We start from the raw sequence: 22,862 nt of genomic DNA, 5'->3' as shown, positions 1-22,862 counted from the left end.
CCCATCTCACTCCGGAGACGAGCGGCCGATCGACTCGGTCCTAGTGACGCATTACCTCTTCCCTTGCCCGGCCCGCTACGTCATACGGAATGCCGCAAAGCAGAATGACACAAATCTCTGGCTGTACGTCTTCGCTCACCCCCTCTCATTCAAGCACGCCTGGGGAAACCTTACCCACTGCGAGGGGCACGTCTGCCACGGGACAGACGTCGTGTTCGTGTTCCAGTCTCAAACTCTGAGAGGATACCACTTCACCGCTGATGAGCAGGTCCTGGCCGACTCCATGGCGTACTACTACGGTAACTTTGCTCACACGGGCGACCCCAACAAGCCTGGCTCTCGCCTGACCCACACGGGCGACCCCAACAAGCCTGGATCGCGCCTGACCCACACGGGCGACCCCAACAAGCCTGGATCGCGCCTGACCAAACAACCAAACGGGGATTCTCCCCCGGAATGGCCGCCTTACCTGAGTTCCGAGAATTACACCAACCTCCGCTTTAACACTCCGAACAGCCTGGAGCAGGGCTATCTGAAGGAGAAGTGCGACTTTTGGGACAGCATCAGCCCCTACCCGTGAATCACAAGTCGCTGGTTATTTTTTAACGAGACTGTTCAAAGCAAGGTCATCAGACCACTTCAAAGCAATGAACTAAGAAGTTGGAAATAATTTTACACGGAGATACTGGCGGACATTTGTTTTGAAAGCTTACAACTTGTAGGCAGGAGGGAAACAGCTATCGTCGAGAGAGTTCCTTAATTTGGCTGTCCGGGGAAAGAAACTGTTGCTGTAAAAGGACTTGGAAACTGGCAATTGAACAGTATAATGATGTGAGTTTGAAGAAAACCCAGTGTTACGCTGAAAGGCTCTCAATGGAGGGACAAGTAGAATGAGATCATTGGAGCAATAGCTATGAAGAAGTATATTTGTCTTCAGAAGCATCACATACTTTACCCTGTAATAGACATTCTCCTTTAAAAACACAAAAACAAAACCGGAAAATGGAATGTTAACAACCTGAATTTTCCCCCAGATCATGTTGTATGTCTCTGAATTAGAACGGGTGGGAAAGTTCAACTTATCCTGAGAAAGCAGCGAACAGGCTATTGTAGAAAACCTCACAAAACAAAGTGACAGTGTTGTGCGATACTCTGCTTGTAATTTGAGTAAGAGACGAGAGTTATTATGACCTTTGCTTCTGTCACGGGTTGGCCAGTGTTAAATATTATGTGGTGAATATTGGCACAGTTACAAACAGCAATCTATGTTGGAAGTATTAACGTATGTCATGCATGTGCCCCCAATACACAACACGTATATGCATATATCAAAATAAACTTTCACATTTAACCTCGCTCAATCCTGTGCATGTGTGCGTGTTTGATTCTCAGGAGAATTTAGCGTTAAAGTTACTGTTGAAGGTCTGTTCCACAAGTAAAGTCCATGCCTTGACGTCCATTCGGCATGCATATGACGTACCCGACCCGAAAATAAACCAAGGAAGGTGTGCGTCTGCGGCAGGTTAAAGGGTACGACCCGCGTCCAGAGTCCACTCACTATGTATGTACAACGGGTCATCAGTCTGTAGAACGTTTAAACGGCCGCGATTAGTTAGCGCGCCTGTCAAAAAATATACATATACATGCCATGGCACGTCTGCAATTCACACGATTCACAACTGTGGTCGTCGCCATCTTTCTCTCCAGTGCTTCGGCCAGTGTTCCAGACACACCTGGTCCGATTGTGAAGACGAAGTATGGGCCGCTCCAAGGTGTGTCCGTTCCGCAGGGCTCCGTTTTCCTGGGCATTCCCTTCGCCGCCCCGCCTGTAGGGGACCTTCGGTGGAAGCCTCCCCGGCCACCGGCTGCTTGGGCGCCCGCCACGTTCAACGCGACCACGTTCAGCGCTGCGTGTATCCCTCACACAGGTACCATAGATCCTTTTCCTCATGGCACGAGGACGCCGCCCCTGGGCAACGGTACAAGCGAGGACTGCCTGTACCTTAACGTCTTCACACCTGCCATCGCTAAACCTGGGGGTAAGCTACCGGTGATCTTTTGGATACATGGTGGGAATTTCTTCCAAGGATCTGCAATGGATTTTCTTTACGACGGGAGATTCCTGGCGAATAAGACCAGAACTGTTGTAGTGGCGGCCAACTACAGACTGAGCGCCTTGGGTTTCCTGGTGGCGGGGCAGGGGGAGGGCGCGGCGACTGGGAACTACGGCATCCTGGATCAGATAGCGGCTTTACAGTGGGTCCAGGACAACATCGCAGATTTCGGAGGAGACAAAGATCGGGTCACGATCTACGGACAGAGTGCGGGGGCTTACTCGGTTGTCCTTCACATGACGGTAAACAAGAGTGACCACCTGTTCCACGGAGCCATCGCCGCGAGTCCTCCTCTCTCCTTAACATTCAAAGGTAGGGTCGAGGCCCTTATCTATGGGGATGAGTTTGCCCAGCAACTAAACTGTGCTGTAGGAAACATGCAGTGCTTAAGGGCCGCCTCCGCCTCCCAAGTTTTAGACGCTCAGTACGCCGTGAGGTTAAAGATTGTGAATCCTTTCGATCTGATCGAACTATTCGAGCCGTGGGGACCGACAGTGGACGGAGACCTCGTCGCTGGCCAGGTGGTCGACGCGTTTGAAAACGGAAAGTTTCAAAAGAAGCCTCTGATAATCGGCTCTACTACCGAAGAAGGGATTGCCTTTGTGTACGAGACCGGGCAGATACTGTCGACATTAGAGTACGAAGCCTCCGTGTACGGTCTCTTCCTGACCGACGGGCCCGCGGTGCTCCGGGAGTACCCCCCATCTCACACCGGAGACGAGCGGCCGATTGACTCTGTCCTGGTGACTCATTACCTCTTCCCATGCCCGGCTCGTTACGCCATACGGAATGCGGCAAAGCAGAATGACACAAATCTCTGGCTGTACGTCTTCGCTCACCCCCTCTCCTTCAAGCACGCCTGGGGGAACCTCACCCACTGCGAGGGGCACGTCTGCCACGGGACAGACGTCGTGTTCGTGTTCCAGTCTCAAACCCTGAGAGGATACCACTTCACCGCCGAGGAACAGGTGCTGGCCGACTCCATGGCGTACTACTACGGCAACTTTGCTCACACGGGCGACCCCAACAAGCCTGGTTCGCGCCTGACCCACACGGGCGACCCCAACAAGCCTGGTTCGCGCCTGACCCACACGGGTGACCCCAACAAGCCTGGATCGCGCCTGACCCACACGGGCGACCCCAACAAGCCTGGATCGCGCCTGACCCACACGGGTGACCCCAACAAGCCTGGTTCGCGCCTGACCCACACGGGTGACCCCAACAAGCCTGGATCGCGCCTGACCCACGCGAGCGCCCCCAACAAGCCTGGATCGCGCCTGACCCACACGGGCGACCCCAACAAGCCTGGGTCTCGCCTGACCCACACGGGCGACCCCAACAAGCCTGGGTCTCGCCTGACCCACACGGGCGACCCCAACAAGCCTGGATCGCGCCTGACCCACACGGGCGACCCCAACAAGCCTGGGTCTCGCCTGACCCACACGGGCGACCCCAACAACCCTGGGTCGCGCCTGACCAAACAACCAAACGGCGATTCTCCCCCGGAATGGCCGCCTTACCTGAGCTCCGAGAACTACACCAACCTCCGCTTTAACACCCCGAACAGCCTGGAGCGGGGCTATCTGAAGGAGAAGTGCGACTTTTGGGACAGCATCAGCCCCTACCCGTGAATCACAAGTCGCTGGTTATTTTTTAACGAGACTGTTCAAAGCAATGAACTAAAGCTGAAAATAATTGTACATGGAGATAGTGGCGGACATTTGTTTTGAAGGCTTGTAAGTTGCAGGCAGGAAGGAAATAGTTGTCGTCGAGATAGTTCCTTGATTTGGCTGCCCGGGGAAAGAAACTGTTGCTGTAAGGACTTGGAAACTGGCAATTGAACAGTATAGCGATGTGAGTTTGAGGAAAACCTAGTGTTACGCTGAAAGGCTCTCAATGGAGGGACAAGTAGTATGTCACTTTGTTATTTGATTCCTTGTTGTTTTATTTCATGTCGTTATCATTATCTCTTGCCTTTGTTATTTAGCGTTTTGTAGTCCTGTATGTGTATCTTTATTTTGTTTATGTACATGAGGAGAAGACCTCGATAAGCAGGGTCTGCTTTCCGTCTCATCCTCTTTAAAGAAATGTGAATAAAAAAAAAAAAAGTAGTATGAAATCATTGGAGCAATAGCTATGAAGTTGTAGATTTGTCTTCAGAAGCATCACATACTTTACTTTGTAATAGACATTCTCCTTTGAAAAAAACAACAACACAAGAACAAAAAACGGAAAATGCCATGTAAACAACCTGAGTTTTCCCCCCAGATCATGTTGTATGTCTCTGAATTAGAACGGGTGGGAAAGTTCAACTTATCCTGAGAAAGCAGCGAACAGGCTATTGTAGAAAACCTCACATAACAAAGTGACAGTGTTCTGCGATACTCTGCTTGTAATTTGAGTAAGAGACGAGAGCTATTGTGACCTTTGCTTCTGTCACGAGTTGGCCAGTGTTAAATATTATGTGGTGAATATTGGCACAGTTACAAACAGCAATCTATGTTGGAAGTATTTACGTATGTCATACATGTGTCCCCCAATACACAACACCTATATGCATATATCAAAATAAACTTTCACATTAAACCTCGCTCAATCCTGTGTATGTATGCGTGTTTGATTCTCAGGAGAATTTAGCGTTAAAGTTACTGTTGAAGGTCTGTTCCTCAAGTAAAGTCCATGCCTTTACGCCGATTCGGCTTGCGTGTGACGTGCCCGGCCCGAAAATAAACCAAAGAAGGTGTGCGTCTGCGGCAGGTTAAAGGGTACGACCCGCGTCCAGAGTCCACTCACTATGTATGTACAATGGGTCATCAATCTGTAGAACGTTTAAACGGCCGCGATTAGATAGCGCGCCTGTCAAAAAATATATGCCATGGCACTTCTGCAATTCACACGATTCACAACTACGGTCGTTGCAATCTTTCTAATTCTCTCCAGCGCTTCCGCCAGTGTCTCAGACACCCCTGGTCCGGTTGTGAAGACGAAGTATGGGCCGCTCCAAGGTGTGTCCGTTCCGCAGGGGTCCGTTTTCCTGGGCATACCCTTCGCCGCCCCACCTGTAGGGGACCTTCGGTGGCAGCCTCCACTGCCGCCGGCTGCTTGGGCGCCCGGCACGTTTAACGCCACAGCGTTCAGCGCTGCGTGTATTCCTCACACAGGTACCATTGATCCCTTTCCTCACGGCACGAGGACGCCGGCCCTGGGCAATGGTACCAGCGAGGACTGCCTGTACCTTAACGTCTTCACACCTGCCATCGCTAAACCTGGGGGTAAGCTACCGGTGATCTTCTGGATACATGGTGGTAATTTCTTCCAAGGATCTGCAATGGATTTTCTCTACGACGGAAGGTTCTTGGCGAATAAGACTATTGTAGTGGCAGCCAACTACAGACTGAGCGCCTTGGGTTTCCTGGTGGCGGGGCAGGGGGAGGGCGCGGCGACTGGGAACTACGGCATTCTGGATCAGATAGCGGCTTTACAGTGGGTCCAGGACAACATCGCAGAGTTCGGCGGGGACAGAGATCGGGTCACGATATTTGGACAGAGTGCGGGGGCGTACTCGGTTCTTCTTCATATGACATGCAAAAAGAGCGACCACCTGTTCCACAGAGCCATCGCCTCCAGCCCCCCTCCCACACTGTACTTCAGAACTGCCCTGGAGGCAAGGGTTTTGGGAGATGATTTTTCCCGTCTGCTGAACTGTACTGCGGGAGACATGGACTGTATGAGATCGGCCTCGGCGTCGCAGGTAGCGCAGGCCCAGAACGCCGCTGGGACGAAGGTGGTAAATCCGTTCCGACTGATAGAACTGTTAGAACCCTGGGGTCCTACCATAGATGGAGACCTCGTCCGGGGCCAAGTCATGGACCTCCTTTCAAATGGAGAGTACCAACAGAAGCCTGTCATCATTGGGTCTACAACAGAAGAAGCAATCCTGCTTGTGTACGATGGTACAGCGAAACCACTGTCGACATTGGAGTACGAAGCCATCGTATACGGGCTGTTCCTGACCAACGCGCCGGCGGTGCTCCGCAGGTACCCGCCGTCCCACTCCGGGGATGAGCGCCCGGTCGCTTCCCTTCTGCTAACGCACTACCTCTTCTCCTGCCCGATCCGCCACGTTCAGCGCAGGGTAGCTGAAAACGGCACAGCAGACATTTGGTCTTACGTCTTCGCTCACCCGCTGATTAAGAGAGGCGGGTGGAGCCGGAACTATACTTTCTGCGAGGGCCACGTTTGCCACGGCACAGACTTGTTCTTCACGTTCCGGGCGCTGCGACTGAGAGGATACTATTTGACACATGACGAAAAGAAGTTGGCTGACTCCATGGCATATTACTATGGCAACCTGGCTCACTCAGGAGACCCAAACCGACCCGCCACACATCCATATAAAGACGTTACTGGAGATGTTCTTCGCTGGCCGCCGTTCTCGGCCTCAGACAACTTCACGGGCGTACGATTTGACGATCCACTGAATAGCCTGGAGCGGGGCTATTTGGAGGAAACGTGCGGTTTCTGGGACAGGATCAATCCGTACCCGTAAAGAATGCATTTGTTTGTGGACTGTTAGATTTATTTTAAAAATAATAAAAAATTAAAAGAAATTAAAGCTTCAAGTTCAATATGAAGACTGCACAAGATTTTATAACAATCGTGTAGTATCCTGTCAGTGATTTCCTGTCCGCACTATCTTGTTAATTCGCAATGGACGCATTCAAAGCGCCCGGCCTATAGCAGATATTGTATTACAGCAAATACAAGACAGCAAAAATATCGCAAATCATTTTCTGTAAAAATCATTCTTTTCGTTTACTGATATCTGTATCTCTATGTTTTCTTTTCCATTTTGTCGGACACAATTCCCTTCGCACAAATGGTTCAGTCCCACGAGATCTGGGTCACCTTACACGTGACAGCCATGACCTATAGCTACCCATTTGAGACTGACCCAACTAGTTTTATCTAAGGTCCAAATGGGATAAAACAAAGCCCTGAATGCTGAGTACGGATTGTCGAGAGAAGTGATATACGGATCATATACTAGAAGTGCATTTAAGCTGGTTTACCACCATGATGCGGACTAACAGCATATAAGGCTACGTCTTGAAACGAGGACATCAGCTTAAACATTATCATAATGCCTGACCGTTAGGATAACCATCAGCACTTTGCAAATATCTCCCCAAACTCGGGACAAAGTCTACTGAGTACAGGTGTCATGAGTCTGCACAATCTAAGATGGCACATCTACTGTTGTTGCTCACACTTTCCGTACTTGCGATTGTAAGCTTCTGCCCAAGAAGCGCCACCAAGGATCCGGGCCCCGTCGTGAAAACCAAGTATGGAGCCATCCAAGGTGTGTATGTTGAGCAGGGGTCGATGTTCCTGGGCATACCCTTCGCTGCGCCACCCGTAGGGGACCTTCGATGGAAGCCTCCACAGCCGCCGGCTCCATGGGCGCCCGGCACTTTCATGGCCACCAACGTTAGCTTCGAATGTGTTCCTATTAACAACATAACTCTTGGTCTTGGCAGAAACGGCAACACCAGTGAGGACTGTCTATACCTGAATGTGTTTGTGCCCATGATTACAAATACTTCTGAGAAACTACCGGTCTTCTTCTGGATACATGGAGGGGATTTTCTTCTTGGTTCTGCCATGGATCCACTGTACGACGGGAGATTCCTTGCGAACAGCACTAGAACTGTTGTAGTGGCGGCCAACTACAGACTGAGCGCCTTGGGTTTCCTGGTGGCGGGGCAGGGGGAGGGCGCGGCGACTGGGAACTACGGCATCCTGGATCAGATAGCGGCTTTACAGTGGGTCCAGGACAACATCGCAGAGTTCGGCGGAGACAAAGATCGGGTCACGATATTTGGACAGAGTGCGGGGGCTTACTCGGTTGTCCTTCACATGACACTGGGTAAGAGCGACCACCTGTTCCACAGAGCCATCGCCGCGAGTCCTCCTCTCTCCCTGTTCTTCAAGACCAGGCTGGAGGCCCTTCTTTTCGGGGACGACTTTGCCCGTCTGCTGAACTGCACTCCGGGAGACATGGACTGTATGCGGTCAGCTCCGACAGCCGATGTTGCGAAGGTCCAGACGGACATGTTGGTAGAGATCCAGGATCCCTTCCAGCGCCTGATCGCGCACGCCGAGCCTTGGGGACCCACCATAGACGGAGACCTCATCAGGACCCAAGTGATGGACGCGTTTGAAAACGGCAGGTTCCAAAACAAACCCTTCATCGTCGGCTCCACGACCGAAGAAGCGGTGATGTTTATTTCCTGTGTTTTTGCCAAGCTGCCTACTGTCGAATACGAAGCTATGGTCTATGGACTCTTCCCGGCTGACGCGGCGAAGGTGCTGCTAGCCTACCCGCCCTCCGGTACGGGGGACGAGCAGTCCGTCGCCGCTGAGCTGGTCACGCACTACCTCTTCTCTTGCCCTGTCCGCAAGACGCTGAGAACCGCGGCAAGACGCGGAGACAGCGATGTCTGGCTGTACGTGTTCGCTCATGCGCTGGCTCAGGGCTGGCCCAAGGAGGTGAGCTGCTGCAACGGACACGTGTGCCACGCGTCGGACCTTTTCTTCGAGTTCCAGTCCCTGAAACTGACCAAATACAATTACACACACGACGAACAGGTCCTCGCCGATTCCATGGCTTACTACTACGGAAACTTCGCGCACACAGGCGACCCGAATAAACCAGGGTCACACATGGCGCAAGGCAAACCCGCCATTCCATGGCCACCGTACCTACAGTCCGAGGGTTTCAGGAATGTGCGTTTTGACGTTCCTGAGGACAGTATAGATCAGCAATACCTGCAGGAGAGATGCGACTTCTGGGACAGCATTAATCCATATCCCTGATATCTTTTATCTGTGTTATCAGTTCTGTTAGTCATCTGTATGTGTGTCTATAAGTGATACGATGTTGAATAAGTAGGTTGCTTTGTTGTACGAAGATGAAAAGGATTGTCTATCAGGTAAAATAGAAGCTGTCAAAGGGTTGAATGAACAAATGTACATTGTACGGAATATGCCACTTTGAAGAGACCCCCCCCCCCCGTCTCCTCAATGTTAGCTTAGCCATGAGAATGCATCATAATATTCAATAAATCACAAATTAAATCTCTAGTGCTAAATGCCCAAGATATCAAATTTTATTTCACTCACAAAGGCAGAATTGACAATCATTAATCAAAATATGTTTCTATAAACATACATATTATGTACACATGGATGATAAAAGACCTGTACAGATGGCAAACACTTTAGTTTTCAGTCATGTACAGATCTTATATACACATTTAATAGTTAGCCTTACAGTACACTTGCTTATCTGCGCATTCTTTCAATAAGTTAGACCGTCCCAAAAAGGAACGCACAGGACTTCAGACCTGAATAGGGCAACATGGAGCAACTTTGGCTGTTGAGAAACACGTTAACTAATAGTCCGCTCAATATACTTTTTTCTAGCACTTTACACTGTACAACATGATACAGTACCTGTAACTGCAATGTGTTAAACCTTTAGAATAACAAACAAAATCCATTGAGAGATAATATGGTTCTTACAATGCTTTAACATCACAAAAACAGTACAAGTTACAAGTACTTCATGCATTAGATGACAATAAAATCTCTGAAATGGGCATGTATACAATACTCATCTATATCCTGTAGACTATGATATAAAGTACAATGTATAAGACATGGAAGGACAGAAGGGCTCATAGGACGGATAACTATTCTTGTCATTGAAAAACATTCTAAATCATACCTACGATCTAAGTAAAAAAAATAACCCATAAGAAATCCAGAATGCTGTTACGCATGTCCTAACCTGGAAATATTCATCTGAAGCAAATTTTTACCATCTCTTTTTTACCATTTGAATACAAACATTTTCAACTATTTTAGAACACCCAGAGTCCACAAATTCATCACAGCTTTACAGCAAACAAACAAACAAACAAAAACATAAACAATCAAACAAACAAACAAACAAACAAACAATCAAACAAACAAACAAATAAAGTCTCAATCATCCAGCTGACAGAGCATGGCCACGCCCCTGGTGACCCAGTGGTCTGCGGTGGACAGGCTCGGCAGGTTGACCGCTGTGACGAAGTTGGTGGAGTGACCAGTCGAGGACAGATTTCCCGCTCTCCGGGAGGTTCTGTACAGCGGGCACTCGTAGATCCGCTTCTGGGCCGGCTGGCTGGGCTCTGCTTGGGCTGCTGGGCTGCTGTCAGACAGGGAACTGGCCTCCCTCTCCAGCTGGCTTACTGTTACCTGCATCAGAAATATCACAGATAGTCTCATTTTGTTGTGTATAAGATGCCAACCCCCAAATATACTACAGACCTTTACGTCCTTTAACGTAGGCCACAGTATGATAGATGATTGGATGATCCCAACCTCTTTCTGCAATTCTCTTTTAGCACATCAATTTAGCACATAGCAAATCTGACTGAAGCTGTCTTTTATGTCTTAATTACCATTTGTTTCTTGCTTATTGTACACAACTTTGTTTCTGTACAAATTTGGTGCATAAATAGTTGAGTCAAAAGAAATGTTACGTCAATGGTTCAGTAGAAGAGGAGACTATCATAGAGTGGAACTTGTTATCACCAAGCACAGTGAGGTCACTGTCCCGTGGGAGGAGAATATTGAAGCAGCTTACGAAAGGAAGAAGCTCAAGAACGAGCACCTAGTCAGTCAGTGTGAAGAAAGTGGTTGGAAGGTCCAGCTCTACCCAGTAGAAGTGGGAGCAAGAGGATTCGTAGGGGCGTCACTCCTGCGCCTATGTAGGGACTTGCACATTAGGGGAAGAATCCAGAAGCGTCTTACCAAGGCAGTTAGCGAAGAGGTGGAGAAGTGTAGCTTCGTACTTTGGATGAGGAGGAAGGATAAGAGCTGGAAATAGATGGAATGACTGCGCCAGGAGCAAGGCGGAGACGTCCGCCTTGCTGTTCCACCGGTTGGAGACGTCCCAGATTAGGGAATGAAACGTCGAGGACAGCCGGCATCTGGCCGAAGATCTGGCGTAGTATGCTGAAAAGCATTGCTTCTACTAGCAGGTTAGCTGACCTGTATCCCTTAGTACAGTAGGGGCATCTACTCTGAATAGTTTTAAAGAATGCTTGCAGATAGATTGTTCAAAAGTCAGGTATGACGGGTCCTTTGGTGTAATATAACCAGCTGCTGTGAAGCTGGTGTGTTATGCCAAAGGGCACTTATACCGGCTATATAGATACAGATACAGAAGCTGGTGCGATACGCCAAAGGGCAGTTATACCGGCTATATAGACACAGATACAGAAGCTGGTGTGTTACGCCGAAGGGCGGTTATACCGGCTATATAGATACAGATACAGAAGCTGGTGTGTTACGCCGAAGGGTGGTTATACCGGCTATATAGATACAGATACAGAAGCTGGTGTGTTACGCCGAAGGGTGGTTATACCGGCTATATAGATACAGATACAGAAGCTGTTGTGTTACACTGAAGGGCGGTTATACCGGCTATATAGATACAGATACAGAAGCTGGTGTGTTACACCGAAGGGCGGTTATACCGGCTATACAGATACAGATTTCTAACCATACCTGCACAGGGTCGAAGTGTATCTCCGGCAGCCTGGAGTACTGCTGGCTGGTGACTGTATCCTGGAGACTCTCCGACTTCGGGTCCCAGCGAGCCCCGTCCAGGTACAGCCCAAACACCAACACACCCGCCTCGGGGGGCAGCTGTCCCTGCTGGGGGTAGGAAGGGGATGTAAGAAAGGAGTAGAAACAGAAAGAAACAACATGCCAACACCCGGGATCGAACCCAGGTCGGCAGATCACAAAACCAACGTGCAAACCAAAACGCCGAAAAGCCTGATCAGCTGATTGGTATAGCTGTTTGGAGCTACTTGTACCTCCAACTGTTACAGGGAACATACACCTTTCTCATGCGGCGGCCACGATAGATCGAAGACGTGGTCAATGACGCAAACAGACAAAAATATCTATTTACATGTACTATCATTATTTAGGACAGAAGGCAAAGAACAGGGATGGATGGAGGAGACTAGTGCTAGAGGCAACCATGGTCCCCGACCCTCCTGATGAGGATGGGACAAGGTGAGGTGAGGAAGTATTTCCTCTATCATAGCCTACCTTAAAGGCCCAGTTGTTGACACTTATCCCCTGCTTTGTGTCGTTCAGAGCTTCCTCGGTGTCGTGGCCGGTCGTCTTCACGTGGAAGTCAAAGGTCAAGGAGTCCACTGACACGCCCGTCTTCCGGGCATGGTTCTGCAGAACCCCCGTCAGGAAACCTGCAGGAACAGGGAAACAAGACAGAAGCAATATAATATAAACAAATATCCTGACTCCCGGAATTCGAACCTGCGCTGATCCTGGGCTGCCAGCTCACCGCCAAGGACCGGGTTCGATTCCCAGTGTGGGAACCAATGTAATAAAGGAGTAAAAACAGAAAGAAACAACATCCTGACTCCCGGGATTCAAACCCGCACCAAATCCGGTCTGCAAGGTCATAATTAAAGCAAGATGCTTAACTACTACACTAAAAGGATGACAGCCGTTTGGATTGTAGTTCAGATTAGCCCTTGAACCCACTGTTACAACAGGACTAACACTTGATACAACTTCTTTTGTTGACATGCTGACAAAACACACCATCTTTAGATTGTAAAAGGATTGACCATTTGTACAGTACATATCAATTCACAGATAGGATATAAAAACTCTCTACAACAAGATCTCTCCAGTGTCACCGACGAAAAACAATGGATGTCTGACCGTTTCCAAAATCATATCCAGTTTCTTGTAAATGAGTAACTGCTTTTTGGGTATAAAAAGTAACCTTTTTAGCAGTATATCTCCCTCAGTGGTAGTACCCAACATGTGTTTGTTTGTTTATTGTTTGTGTGAGCTACAACTTCCACACTAGCCAACAATCATCACACGCATGACCTCTCAGTGAACCTGACCTTGTGGGAAGAAGAACCCAGAGAGCCAGAAGCTGCGTGGTCCGTCCCTGGTGACCTCGCCCTCCCCCAGGTCCAGGGACAGCGCGGACGGCTTGCTGACCGGCCGGCCGATGCCCATCTTCTTCTCCATGTTGCTGATGACCAGGTCAGCCCAGGTCGAGAAGAAGTCTGTCCGCTGGGCCAGGTCCTTCACCCAGGAGCCCAGGGGCTTGCACGACTCATACGCTGCCTCCTGAGGGAACACAGAAATCATGGTTCTCAGAAAATCGTTGAAGAGGTTCATCAATCACGTATGTTTAAGTTACTATCAATTTTCTTCGAACAGTGACTGTTTATTAAAGGTAGAGAACGTAAAAAGGTTTTCAGAAAGCTGGAACGCCTGCCTACCTGCCTAAGTATGGTGTGTGTCTGGTATGCCTTTAAAATGGGGTAGGGAATTTCCCAAGCAGCCTCATAACCCCTGCTTTGCCTTTTGAGTCAGTGAAGTCAAGCTTGCCTAAGCTTGATATTTCTGACTTAGGGAGAAGAGATGCTGCTACAGTTATCGCTATGGGCCGCTCTTCATCTTCATGATGGTAACATCAGACCCTACGAACTTGATTTTATTAAAAGTGCTTTATTTTTTAGTGCTACCCTTGCTCCTCTCTGTCAAGTATTTCCCTGTCACACAGTCCTGTGCTCCAGCTCTATTAGCAGTTCCTGTGCTCGCATTCTAGAAGTCTAGAATACAAGCCATAGCACCAACACTGGTTTCACATTCGCCACACTTCACTGATCTGTGGGGATAGATCTCATGTGCTGTGGACAGCGATTTCCCAATTTTTCCCTGTCATGTCAAGAATTCCATACGATAGCTTGACAGTTTTTTCTATCTACACAAGCAGCAGGGAAATGTCAAAATATGTTAAGAAGTTCAGCACAATGCCAAGGAACCCAGAAGAAACCCCCAAGGAACAAACCCCTTTCTCACCTGCCACTTCTCGGGCACCCTCTGGACCAGGAAGGAGTTGTAGGCCTCCTCCAGGTGTTCCGACATGACCACCTCCCCCTTGACGGCCAGGGTGAGAGACCTTAGCGAGGAGTGCACCACGGCCAGCAGCCGGTTGTACCGGTCGATCTCCTGCCTCAGTACGGTCACCAGGGCCGAGTTACTCAGGTCATCAGGGTCCTCCTGGCCTACTGTAACAGGAAAAAACAGGTCATCAGGGTCTTCCTGACCTACTGTAACAACACAGTGCAGAAAGTCACGTCTGGATGTTTGCTGTTACTGCAGGGATTGTTTTACCTGGAACAGACTACCTACACCCATTCTTTCAAATCTTAAGTCAGTATCACTTCGCAGACTTGAAACAAGAAAGTCTGAATTATGATGGTATTTACATATTACATACACACACCTTACTGGAGAATGAGTCTAAAGCTTGGAAGGTTGTGTGGTTAAAAAGGAAAGGTTATACCCCTGCTTACATAGCTGTTTCTATCGTAATGTCCACATTGCTCAGGGACTCCCCCTTCTCCCCCCCACACTCCACATGGACTCACCCTTCTCCCCCCACATTCCACATGGACTCACTCTTCTCCCCCCCACACTCCACATGGACTCACCCTTCTCCCCCACATCCCACATGGACTCACCCTTCTCCCCCCCACATTCCACATGGACTCACCCTTCTCCCCCCCACATGCCACATGGACTCACCCTTCTCCCCCCACATCCCACATGGACTCACCCTTTTCCCCCCTGGCCTGTTTCTCTAGGCTCTTTTTCCTCATGGCGGCCTGGTTGCTTGCGAACATGGTGTTGAGCGTGGTGCGACCCCCTGACCCCGCATCTCTGTCCCGGGACCCTGCATCTCTGTCCCGGGCGGTGACGGGCTCATCCTGCTCCACAGTCTCAGGAAGGTGCTGGGAGATGTCCGAGATCACCTCCAGCACAATCTCATCACTGCTCTTCCCAGATCTGTGGTATAAACAAAGGAAACAAGTTATGGTAGCACTGTTGCGCCCCGAACCGTGCCTGCCCCATTCCGTGCCCATTCAGGCACGGAACGTGGCACTGCCCGACTGCCCCGGTCTGTGCCCAGAAGCGCTGTCAATCACTATGACTGACGGGTAGTGATAACTAATTATTCACGCCCATGTTTCCAAATAAGGCTTGATCTTGCGAGATCTTGCGAGATTTTGTTTCGAGACTTGGAAAAGTCATACTGTATAGTAACTTTTATTTCTCATGGCTAAATCTATTTATGAGGCAAGAAAAGAACAACAAATGTTAACCTTAAAACAAGTGACCGTAGGTAACATAGTCTGTGACGTCGGTCTGGTATATGTTGGTTGTTTTGTCTTCTTTGGTGTGTGACGTTGTGCTTATATCCTATATGATTCTTTTCATGGTGTTAGATATATCGTTGTATCTAAAGTTGCTTAATATTTCTGTGTCATGTGAATCTTACTAAACAGGTATGGATTGTGAGATAACATGTGGCCAAAGTCTAAAAGATATGGTGACGATAAGTAACCGGATGGTCTAATACACAGGCACATTCACACACAGACACACCTACAAGACCGACAGACAGACTGACAAACGCACCAAGTATTAATATGTTTCTGTTATGGGACCTTATGGACGTAATAAGTATGAAGCACGGAATAGGACCTTTATGTTTCTTAGTCGAAGTCCGGGAATATAATATGGCTAAACTTCATTTGGGACAAGAATTCTTACACGCTTCATTGCAAACGGCGACAGGAGGCATTTGATTGACAGGGTCATTAGTGGAACATTAGATGTCGGTTCCCATGCCCCACATACGATAACACACAGCTGTTGATGATGAACTGTGCGATAAGTTTTTAACTAGTGTGAAGCCATAAGGTAGCATGGCACAGTGTGGGTGAATCCCGGGGTCCATGATGCTGGTACATAAAGTAGTACGGATTAACTTGTTGAATAAGAGGTAGAAAGCAAACGCGCGTAAAATTGATGCACATATCGCGCATCTGCTTGACTCTATATACCCAATGTACCGCAACGGGCACCATATGCAGACATGGGCCAATACACTGTGAAACGTACAATTTGCAGGGGTGATTTCTGAAATTATTACATACGTAATAAAAACAGCTGCCGAAAAAATAAAACACCTTGCATCATCGTCCAACTATGTGCAGAGAACCTGCCAAACCACAAACGAATGCGACAACGGGAACATGCAGATATAGATGCGAACGCGCGTTACATTGACGACCAGAGAACATCACGCATCTGCTTGCAATATCTCAAATACAGCATGACCCATATACAGGGGATCTGGACTAATACACCGGAAGACGAACATTTTGTAGGGGTGATATTTTTATAAAATCCATAATAAAACCAGCAGCCGCAAAAAAAAAAAACAACGTGCATCATCGTCAACCTCAGTGCAGATGACCTGCCAAACAACGTACGTATGCGACAACGGGAACATGCAGATACAGATGCGAACGCGAATAACTTTGACGATCAGGTAACACCACGCATCTGCTTGACAAATTCCAATGACACCATGACCCACATACAGAGGATCTGGACCAAAACACCGCAAGACGAACAAATTGTAGGGGTGTTATTTTTATAAAATCCATAATAAAACCACCTGCCGCAAAAAAAAGTTCACGTGCATCATCGTCAACCTCAGTACAAAGGACCTGCCAAACCACATAGAATTCAGACAACGGGAACATACAGATACAGCTGCGAACGCGCGTAAACGTGACAAAACTAAAAGTCTGTCGACCAGAGGGTCTGGTCACAGACTAATAAGTTATTTTTATTGCAAGTTAGTACACAGAGGTAATTGCACGCTGATGAATACAATATGATATACAGATAGTGGGAAATTTATCAAATTAGAATGCAGGTTAAACACTATCTTGCCCTTTTTGATTCCCTGACTATATGATTTTCATCCATAAAACAGTGCATCGAAGACACAGAATTTAGCACGTCTATAGTGCATCCCATTTATATTACATTTAAATATACCACATATAAACAATTGACAACGTCCAGCTGCACCTTGATCAAGTCTCCAAGCCTTAATGATTCAGTTCGTTGTGTCAGACCTCAGTGCACAATTATCTGAGGCACAGTTTGTGCCCCGAACCGTGCTTTGCCCGAAACCGTGCTAAGGCACGGTTTGTGGCACACGGGGACTGCCCCAAACCGTGCCTTGTGGTTAAATTCTACAGTCTTGGATACATATATATAATATATATCATTGTTGTAGAAATTAGTGCTATCACATCCGTCTGTCTTTGCCACATCAACTCTAAGTCCGCAACTGCTCCAAGACGAGCGTGAATTACGTCTTGATTCTTCCTCATCACAGCGCCCCGAAAAACAAAGATGGCGGGGCTGCAGGGAAAAAAGCACGTTGGACAGACCCCTCCCGACTCCTCCCCTTAAAACACTAAGCTCCGCCCCAAAGCACAGTATGGGACAAGGTCCCCTGCGTGCCCAGAACTGTGCGCGATTGGGCACAGTTCGGGGCAGTCCCCGCGTGTCCCAAACCGTACTTTTGCCCCAGGCACCGTTTGGGGCACGCGGGGACTGCCCCAAACCGTGCCTAGGCACGGTTTGTGGCAAGGCACGGTTCGGGGCGCAACAGCACCTCCAGCACAATCTCATCGCTGCTCTTCCCAGATCTGTGGTACAAACAAGGACAAACAAGTTATGGTAAGCTAAGGAGGTGCCGCCAGATCACAAACCAAGACGCAAAACCACTACGCTGAAATGCTGACAGCTGTTTGGCATGGTCGTTTGGCGGTGCTTGAAACCCACTATTACACTACTCCCCCTTTTCTTTTCAGATTCGTCCTCGAATCTCCGAGCTCTATATCCCTGTGTGGCACATCCGCTAGCCTGTTACTCACAGGGTCGGTGTGGGAACCAATGTAAGAAAGGAGAAAATATAAGAAACAATATCCTGACTCCCGGGATTTGAACCCACGCTGAATCCCGGCCGCCGAACACAAACCAAGACACAAACCCACTATGCTGTAAGGCTGACAGCCATTTGGCATGGTCGTTTGGCGGTGCTTGAACCCCACTGTTATACACATGTGAGACTCACCCTATAACACCAGTAGTTGTTGAACCCCACTGTTACAACATGACCCCGTACACAGGTGAGACTCACCCTATGACACCAGTAGTTGTCAGTCTCGGCTGCACACTGATGATGGTCTCGATCAGCTCCGAAGCCTCGCTGCGGAGAAAGGCGTTCTCTGCGTTCTCATGCATGCCGAAGATGTCCGGAGAGTCTGAGTTCGGCAGGGCGTCGATGTATGCTCGCGACTCAGCAAGGGAGTAGGAGTTGGGCAATGGTTTGTATAACTGTAAAGCAAGAATATAGGATTGATAAATATATGATACATATTGTAAATATCACATCGTTAAAGGTACATTGTGAAAGGTATGATACAGTTTTTTTTACGCAAAATGTAAGCAATCTCCATCCCACCCCTACAATAACACTACAAGGGAGCTTTGTCTGAGGTTATTGTTACCATGACAACAACTATGCATGAGATAGAGGCAATATACTTCCTGAAATGTTACTAACAGGAAAACTATGGATGAACGAAACTTCAACTAACCAACACTAAAATTGATTTTGCCCCAACTTTTGGCCGACGTCTACTTTTGCTTTAATTTGGATTGTGTGACTTTGGAGACACACGACTGCAGCAGAGGGTCATAAATGCCAGAAAACTTGTGTCGTCTCTGTTCAGCGATGGATGGTGTGCGCGGATGTACACAGCCTCCTTCACTCCTCTTGCAAAGAGTTCCAGCACTGTTCGGGTTATCTGGCATTTACGACCCTCTGCTGCAGTCACGTGTCTCTGATGTCACATTCCAGAAGCTACAGTAGATGGGTCCATTCTGTGTCAGCCGAAAACTTGGGGTAAGTCCCAATCAAGTCTAGTGTTGGTTAGTGAAAGTTTAGTTTAACCATAATGTCATTTACTAACACATATAAACTTTCATGCTAAAATATATGTTTGAAACAGTCACGTACCTCATCAGATGAATATGAGTATCCAGGGTTCAGGGCCTCGGGGCACAGAAACCTCTGCAGGATGCTGTGCAGGCACCTCCTGTCCCACGCATCGGTCACCCTGCCCCCGTACACCACCTCCCCTGTTAGGTACAGTAGGGCCGACCAGGGGACCGTCCCATCCTCCTCCACCATCAGGGCCTGCAGCATCTGCAGGGAGACCTGACACACACACAAAACATACACATCAAACAAACAAACAAACAAACAACACACACACAACATAGACATCAATAGTCAGGTACAGCAGGGCCGACCAGGGGACTGTCCCATCCTCCTCTACCATTAGTGCCTGAACCTGTGTGGTTTGCCCCAACAAACTAGGGGTGTTGCACAGTACAAGAACAAGAACAAGAAGAACAAGAACAAGCATCTGCAGGGACACCTGACACACACAAAACAGCAACATCAATGGACACCTGACACACACACAAAACAGCAACATCAATGGACACCTGACACACACACAAAACAGCAACATCAATGGACACCTGACACACACACAAAACAGCAACATCAATGGACACCTGACACACACACAAAACAGCAACATCAATGGACACCTGACACACACACACAACATACACATCAAAGTTCAGCTTTATCCGTGGGTATCCTATATGATTGTGTTGTATTCATAAATACAGGGCATTTGGGAACATCAACTCGATGCTATGGACGGCCATTTCAAACTGCAATATTTCGAAAATCTAAGTGGGAATTGTTGAAATGTCTGGCCTATTGGGAAACAACAATGTTCCATAAAACAATATACATACCTCCAAGTCAGAGGAAGTGAAAGCATACGGAATGTTGTAGCCGAGTGGACCGTATTTCTTCCTCTCGTGCACCACAGCGTTGAACATGCAGAGTCCAAACAGCAGGTTCTTCCAGGAGGGGCCCAGCTTGGCGTCCTCGTAAAGCTGGTCGGTAACGATCCCCGACCCTCCGCTGCCGAAGGACCGCTGCAGGTTAGCCTTCAGGCCCTGGGGCAGCTCCACAGTCATCTGGAACCATTACAGTGTGGTTATCAGGAGTGGGTACCGGTGCGGTGTACCAGTACAAAACATTTTTTTCTTGTTGGACATTTAACCCTGCTAAACATGATTTACTGACCTTTAACCCTGGTAAACATGACTACTGACCTTTAACCCTGCTCAACATGACTACTGACCTTTAACCCTGGTAAACATGACTGCTGACCTTTAATCCTACTCAACATGACTACTGACCTTTAACCCTACTCAACATGACTACTGACCTTTAACCGTGCTCAACATGACTACTGACCTTTAACCCTACTCAACATGACTACTGACCTTTAACCCTGGTCAACATGACTACTGACCTTTAACCCTGCTCAACATGACTATTGACCTTTAACCCTGCTCAACATGACTACTGACCTTTAACCCTGCTCAACATGACTACTGACCTTTAACCCTGCTCAACATGACTACTGACCTTTAACCCTGCTCAACATGAGTACTGACCTTTAACCTTGCTCAACATGACTACTGACCTTTAACCCTGTCTGCAGGATGGAGATGGGGAAGCAGGGGTCAGGCTTGGAGCTCAGCCACAGGCGGAACTGGGGGTCAATATCTGCACCTGGTTTGTTAAAGCTGGAGAAAGGAAGAAATATATAAAATCATTCTTTATCCAGTGATAAAAGAAAGTTACACTTATCCCAGGTCACGTGGGTCATTACTGACCGAACATGCAGGGGACATTGACGGACTGACGCAAGACGTTACATAAATGATGTTGCACATTTGAGTTCACTGTTACATTAAAGTCATTTCATTGCACAATTGTTTCAATTATATAAAAGGAATCACAAAATTTTGTACAGTCTTATCTTTCAGTTATTACTATCGCTGGATGATAATTCACCTGACTGGCAGGAGAGAGGGCTTTCTTGGTTAGGCCACAGCAAATTCATATGTTGCTCGTCGGATTTTTTCAGAAAAAAATTGGACCGAAAGGTCGGAAAAAATAAAAATAAATTTTTTCAAATTTTTTTGAATGGTAATATTTACAGGTTTGTAAAATCTGTATTACTTTTCTAGGGACTAAATGTTTTTTTAAATTAAAAAAACATGGACAGGACAATCCAAGAAGCAACAAATAAAACTGGTATGGCCTAAAGCTTAAGGTTGAAAATAAAAGTAAGGCAAGTTTCACAATGACCGGGCAGATGACTATCCCACCTGTCCACAATGGCCTGCAGCCTGGGCATGAAGGAGGCAGCCAGGTGGCAGTGCCCAGGTGATTTGTTTGTTTGTTTGTTTGTTTATTTGATTGGCCCACCTGTCCACAATGGCCTGGAGCCTGGGCATGAAGGAGGCCGCCAGGTGGCAGTTCTGCAGGAAGACCCAGCGCCCCTTCAGGATGTGAGCCTTCTGGATGAGCTCCTCTGCCTTCGGGCCCTGGCCCCGCCCCAGGGAGATCATGTCGATGTGCAGGGTGCTGCCGCGAACCTCCTTAGCAAACCGCATCAGCTGCGCGGCAGGGTCAGAACCTGGGGGAGGGGAAGGGATTGTTCTTAGCATACTGCGATTTGTGTCATACCTTGGCCGCGATAATGTTCGATACAGGTGTTCCGGACCGGGTTATAAAAAGCCGTATCACACAGGCTTCGAAGTTTTGTTACACAGGCTTCCATCAAATAATTTGAACGTACTCTGCACACGGAATACACATGTTGTGTTCTGTATTGTATAACATGTTATTGGGACCGACAATGATGTGAAGACTGTATAAAATTTTATATATGTGTGTGTATGTTGTATATGTGTGTGTATGTTATATATGTGTGTGTATGTTATATATATGTGTGTGTATGTTAAATACGTGTGTGTGTTGGTAAAATTGCACTAAAACAATGCTACACAAGACTGTCCATGATCCAGGAGACCAAGCCTTCCTTCCTCACCACTCACCGTGAGACAGGATGAAGATGAGAGGATGCCAGTACTCACCATGTGACAGGATGAAGATGAGAGGATGCCAGTACTCACCATGAGACAGGATGAAGATGAGAGGATGCCAGTACTCACCATGAGACAGGATGAAGATGAGAGGATGCCAGTACTCACCATGTGACAGGATGAAGATGAGAGGATGCCAGTACTCACCATGTGACAGGATGAAGATGAGAGGATGCCAGTACTCACCATGAGACAGGATGAAGATGAGAGGATGCCAGTACTCACCGTGAGACAGGATGAAGATGGGAGGATGCCAGTACTCACCATGAGACAGGATGAAGATGAGAGGATGCCAGTACTCACCATGTGACAGGATGAAGATGAGAGGATGCCAGTACTCACCATGAGACAGGATGAAGATGAGAGGATGCCAGTACTCACCATGAGACAGGATGAAGATGAGAGGATGCCAGTACTCACCGTGAGACAGGATGAAGATGAGAGGATGCCAGTACTCACCATGTGACAGGATGAAGATGAGAGGATGCCAGTACTCACCATGAGACAGGATGAAGATGAGAGGATGCCAGTACTCACCATGAGACAGGATGAAGATGAGAGGATGCCAGTACTCACCATGTGACAGGATGAAGATGAGAGGATGCCAGTACTCACCATGAGACAGGAGAAGAGAGA

General features: G+C 48.1%; 7 protein-coding genes across 7 annotated transcripts in view; 5 read left to right on the top strand and 2 right to left on the bottom strand.

The window, feature by feature from the left end:
* LOC118420641 (cAMP-regulated D2 protein-like) overlaps positions 1 to 580 on the top strand; it is a 1,805-nt gene extending 1,225 nt beyond the window's left edge. The window contains exon 2 of the mRNA XM_035827512.1: positions 18 to 580. Within this exon, the coding sequence (XP_035683405.1) occupies positions 18 to 580 (563 nt within the window). The remainder of the gene's footprint in view (positions 1 to 17) is intronic.
* A 1,068-nt stretch (positions 581 to 1,648) lies between these two features.
* Positions 1,649 to 3,745, top strand: LOC118420476 (cAMP-regulated D2 protein-like). Its single transcript, XM_035827304.1, has one exon. It carries the CDS (start codon positions 1,649 to 1,651, stop codon positions 3,743 to 3,745), a length of 2,097 nt encoding a protein of 698 aa, XP_035683197.1.
* A 1,244-nt stretch (positions 3,746 to 4,989) lies between these two features.
* Positions 4,990 to 6,678, top strand: LOC118420454 (cAMP-regulated D2 protein-like). Its single transcript, XM_035827266.1, has one exon. It carries the CDS (start codon positions 4,990 to 4,992, stop codon positions 6,661 to 6,663), a length of 1,674 nt encoding a protein of 557 aa, XP_035683159.1. The 3' UTR covers positions 6,664 to 6,678.
* Positions 6,679 to 7,358: 680 nt separating this feature from the next.
* On the top strand, positions 7,359 to 8,265 carry LOC118420449 (crystal protein-like). The gene is made up of 2 exons (XM_035827253.1): positions 7,359 to 8,188; positions 8,259 to 8,265. The coding sequence occupies exons 1-2, from the start codon at positions 7,359 to 7,361 to the stop codon at positions 8,263 to 8,265; spliced, it is 837 nt and encodes a 278-aa protein (XP_035683146.1).
* Positions 8,266 to 8,324: 59 nt separating this feature from the next.
* LOC118420427 (cAMP-regulated D2 protein-like) lies at positions 8,325 to 8,993 on the top strand. The gene has a single exon (XM_035827221.1). It carries the CDS (start codon positions 8,325 to 8,327, stop codon positions 8,991 to 8,993), a length of 669 nt encoding a protein of 222 aa, XP_035683114.1.
* A 273-nt stretch (positions 8,994 to 9,266) lies between these two features.
* The window catches only part of LOC118420308 (dynein heavy chain 6, axonemal-like), a 50,251-nt gene continuing 36,655 nt past the window's right edge, over positions 9,267 to 22,862 (bottom strand). Inside the window, exons 34-44 of the mRNA XM_035827058.1 lie at positions 21,547 to 21,757; positions 20,756 to 20,858; positions 20,013 to 20,240; positions 19,195 to 19,395; positions 18,313 to 18,509; positions 14,857 to 15,086; positions 14,097 to 14,305; positions 13,127 to 13,358; positions 12,294 to 12,451; positions 11,739 to 11,888; positions 9,267 to 10,421 (exon numbers count right to left, since the gene is read on the bottom strand). Coding sequence (XP_035682951.1) covers positions 10,167 to 10,421; positions 11,739 to 11,888; positions 12,294 to 12,451; positions 13,127 to 13,358; positions 14,097 to 14,305; positions 14,857 to 15,086; positions 18,313 to 18,509; positions 19,195 to 19,395; positions 20,013 to 20,240; positions 20,756 to 20,858; positions 21,547 to 21,757 — 2,174 coding nt within the window. The 3' untranslated portion in view covers positions 9,267 to 10,166. The remainder of the gene's footprint in view (positions 10,422 to 11,738; positions 11,889 to 12,293; positions 12,452 to 13,126; positions 13,359 to 14,096; positions 14,306 to 14,856; positions 15,087 to 18,312; positions 18,510 to 19,194; positions 19,396 to 20,012; positions 20,241 to 20,755; positions 20,859 to 21,546; positions 21,758 to 22,862) is intronic.
* Positions 15,330 to 22,862, bottom strand: part of LOC118406705 — a 12,653-nt gene continuing 5,120 nt past the window's right edge. The window contains exon 2 of the mRNA XM_035807008.1: positions 15,330 to 15,344. The gene's annotated coding sequence lies outside the window, so the exon portion shown is untranslated. The remainder of the gene's footprint in view (positions 15,345 to 22,862) is intronic.

The sequence above is a fragment of the Branchiostoma floridae genome, chromosome 1 (assembly GCF_000003815.2).
Source record: "Branchiostoma floridae strain S238N-H82 chromosome 1, Bfl_VNyyK, whole genome shotgun sequence".
NCBI classification, from domain to species: domain Eukaryota; kingdom Metazoa; phylum Chordata; class Leptocardii; order Amphioxiformes; family Branchiostomatidae; genus Branchiostoma; species Branchiostoma floridae.
This window is presented reverse-complemented; position numbering and strand designations above follow the sequence as displayed.

What these genes read in the sequence shown, in the direction of transcription:
- LOC118420476 (XM_035827304.1), top strand. Translation starts at nt 1,649, where the DNA reads ATGGCACGTCTGCAATTCACACGATTCACAACTGTGGTCGTCGCCATC.
- LOC118420454 (XM_035827266.1), top strand. Translation starts at nt 4,990, where the DNA reads ATGGCACTTCTGCAATTCACACGATTCACAACTACGGTCGTTGCAATC.
- LOC118420449 (XM_035827253.1), top strand. Translation starts at nt 7,359, where the DNA reads ATGGCACATCTACTGTTGTTGCTCACACTTTCCGTACTTGCGATTGTA.
- LOC118420427 (XM_035827221.1), top strand. Translation starts at nt 8,325, where the DNA reads ATGGACGCGTTTGAAAACGGCAGGTTCCAAAACAAACCCTTCATCGTC.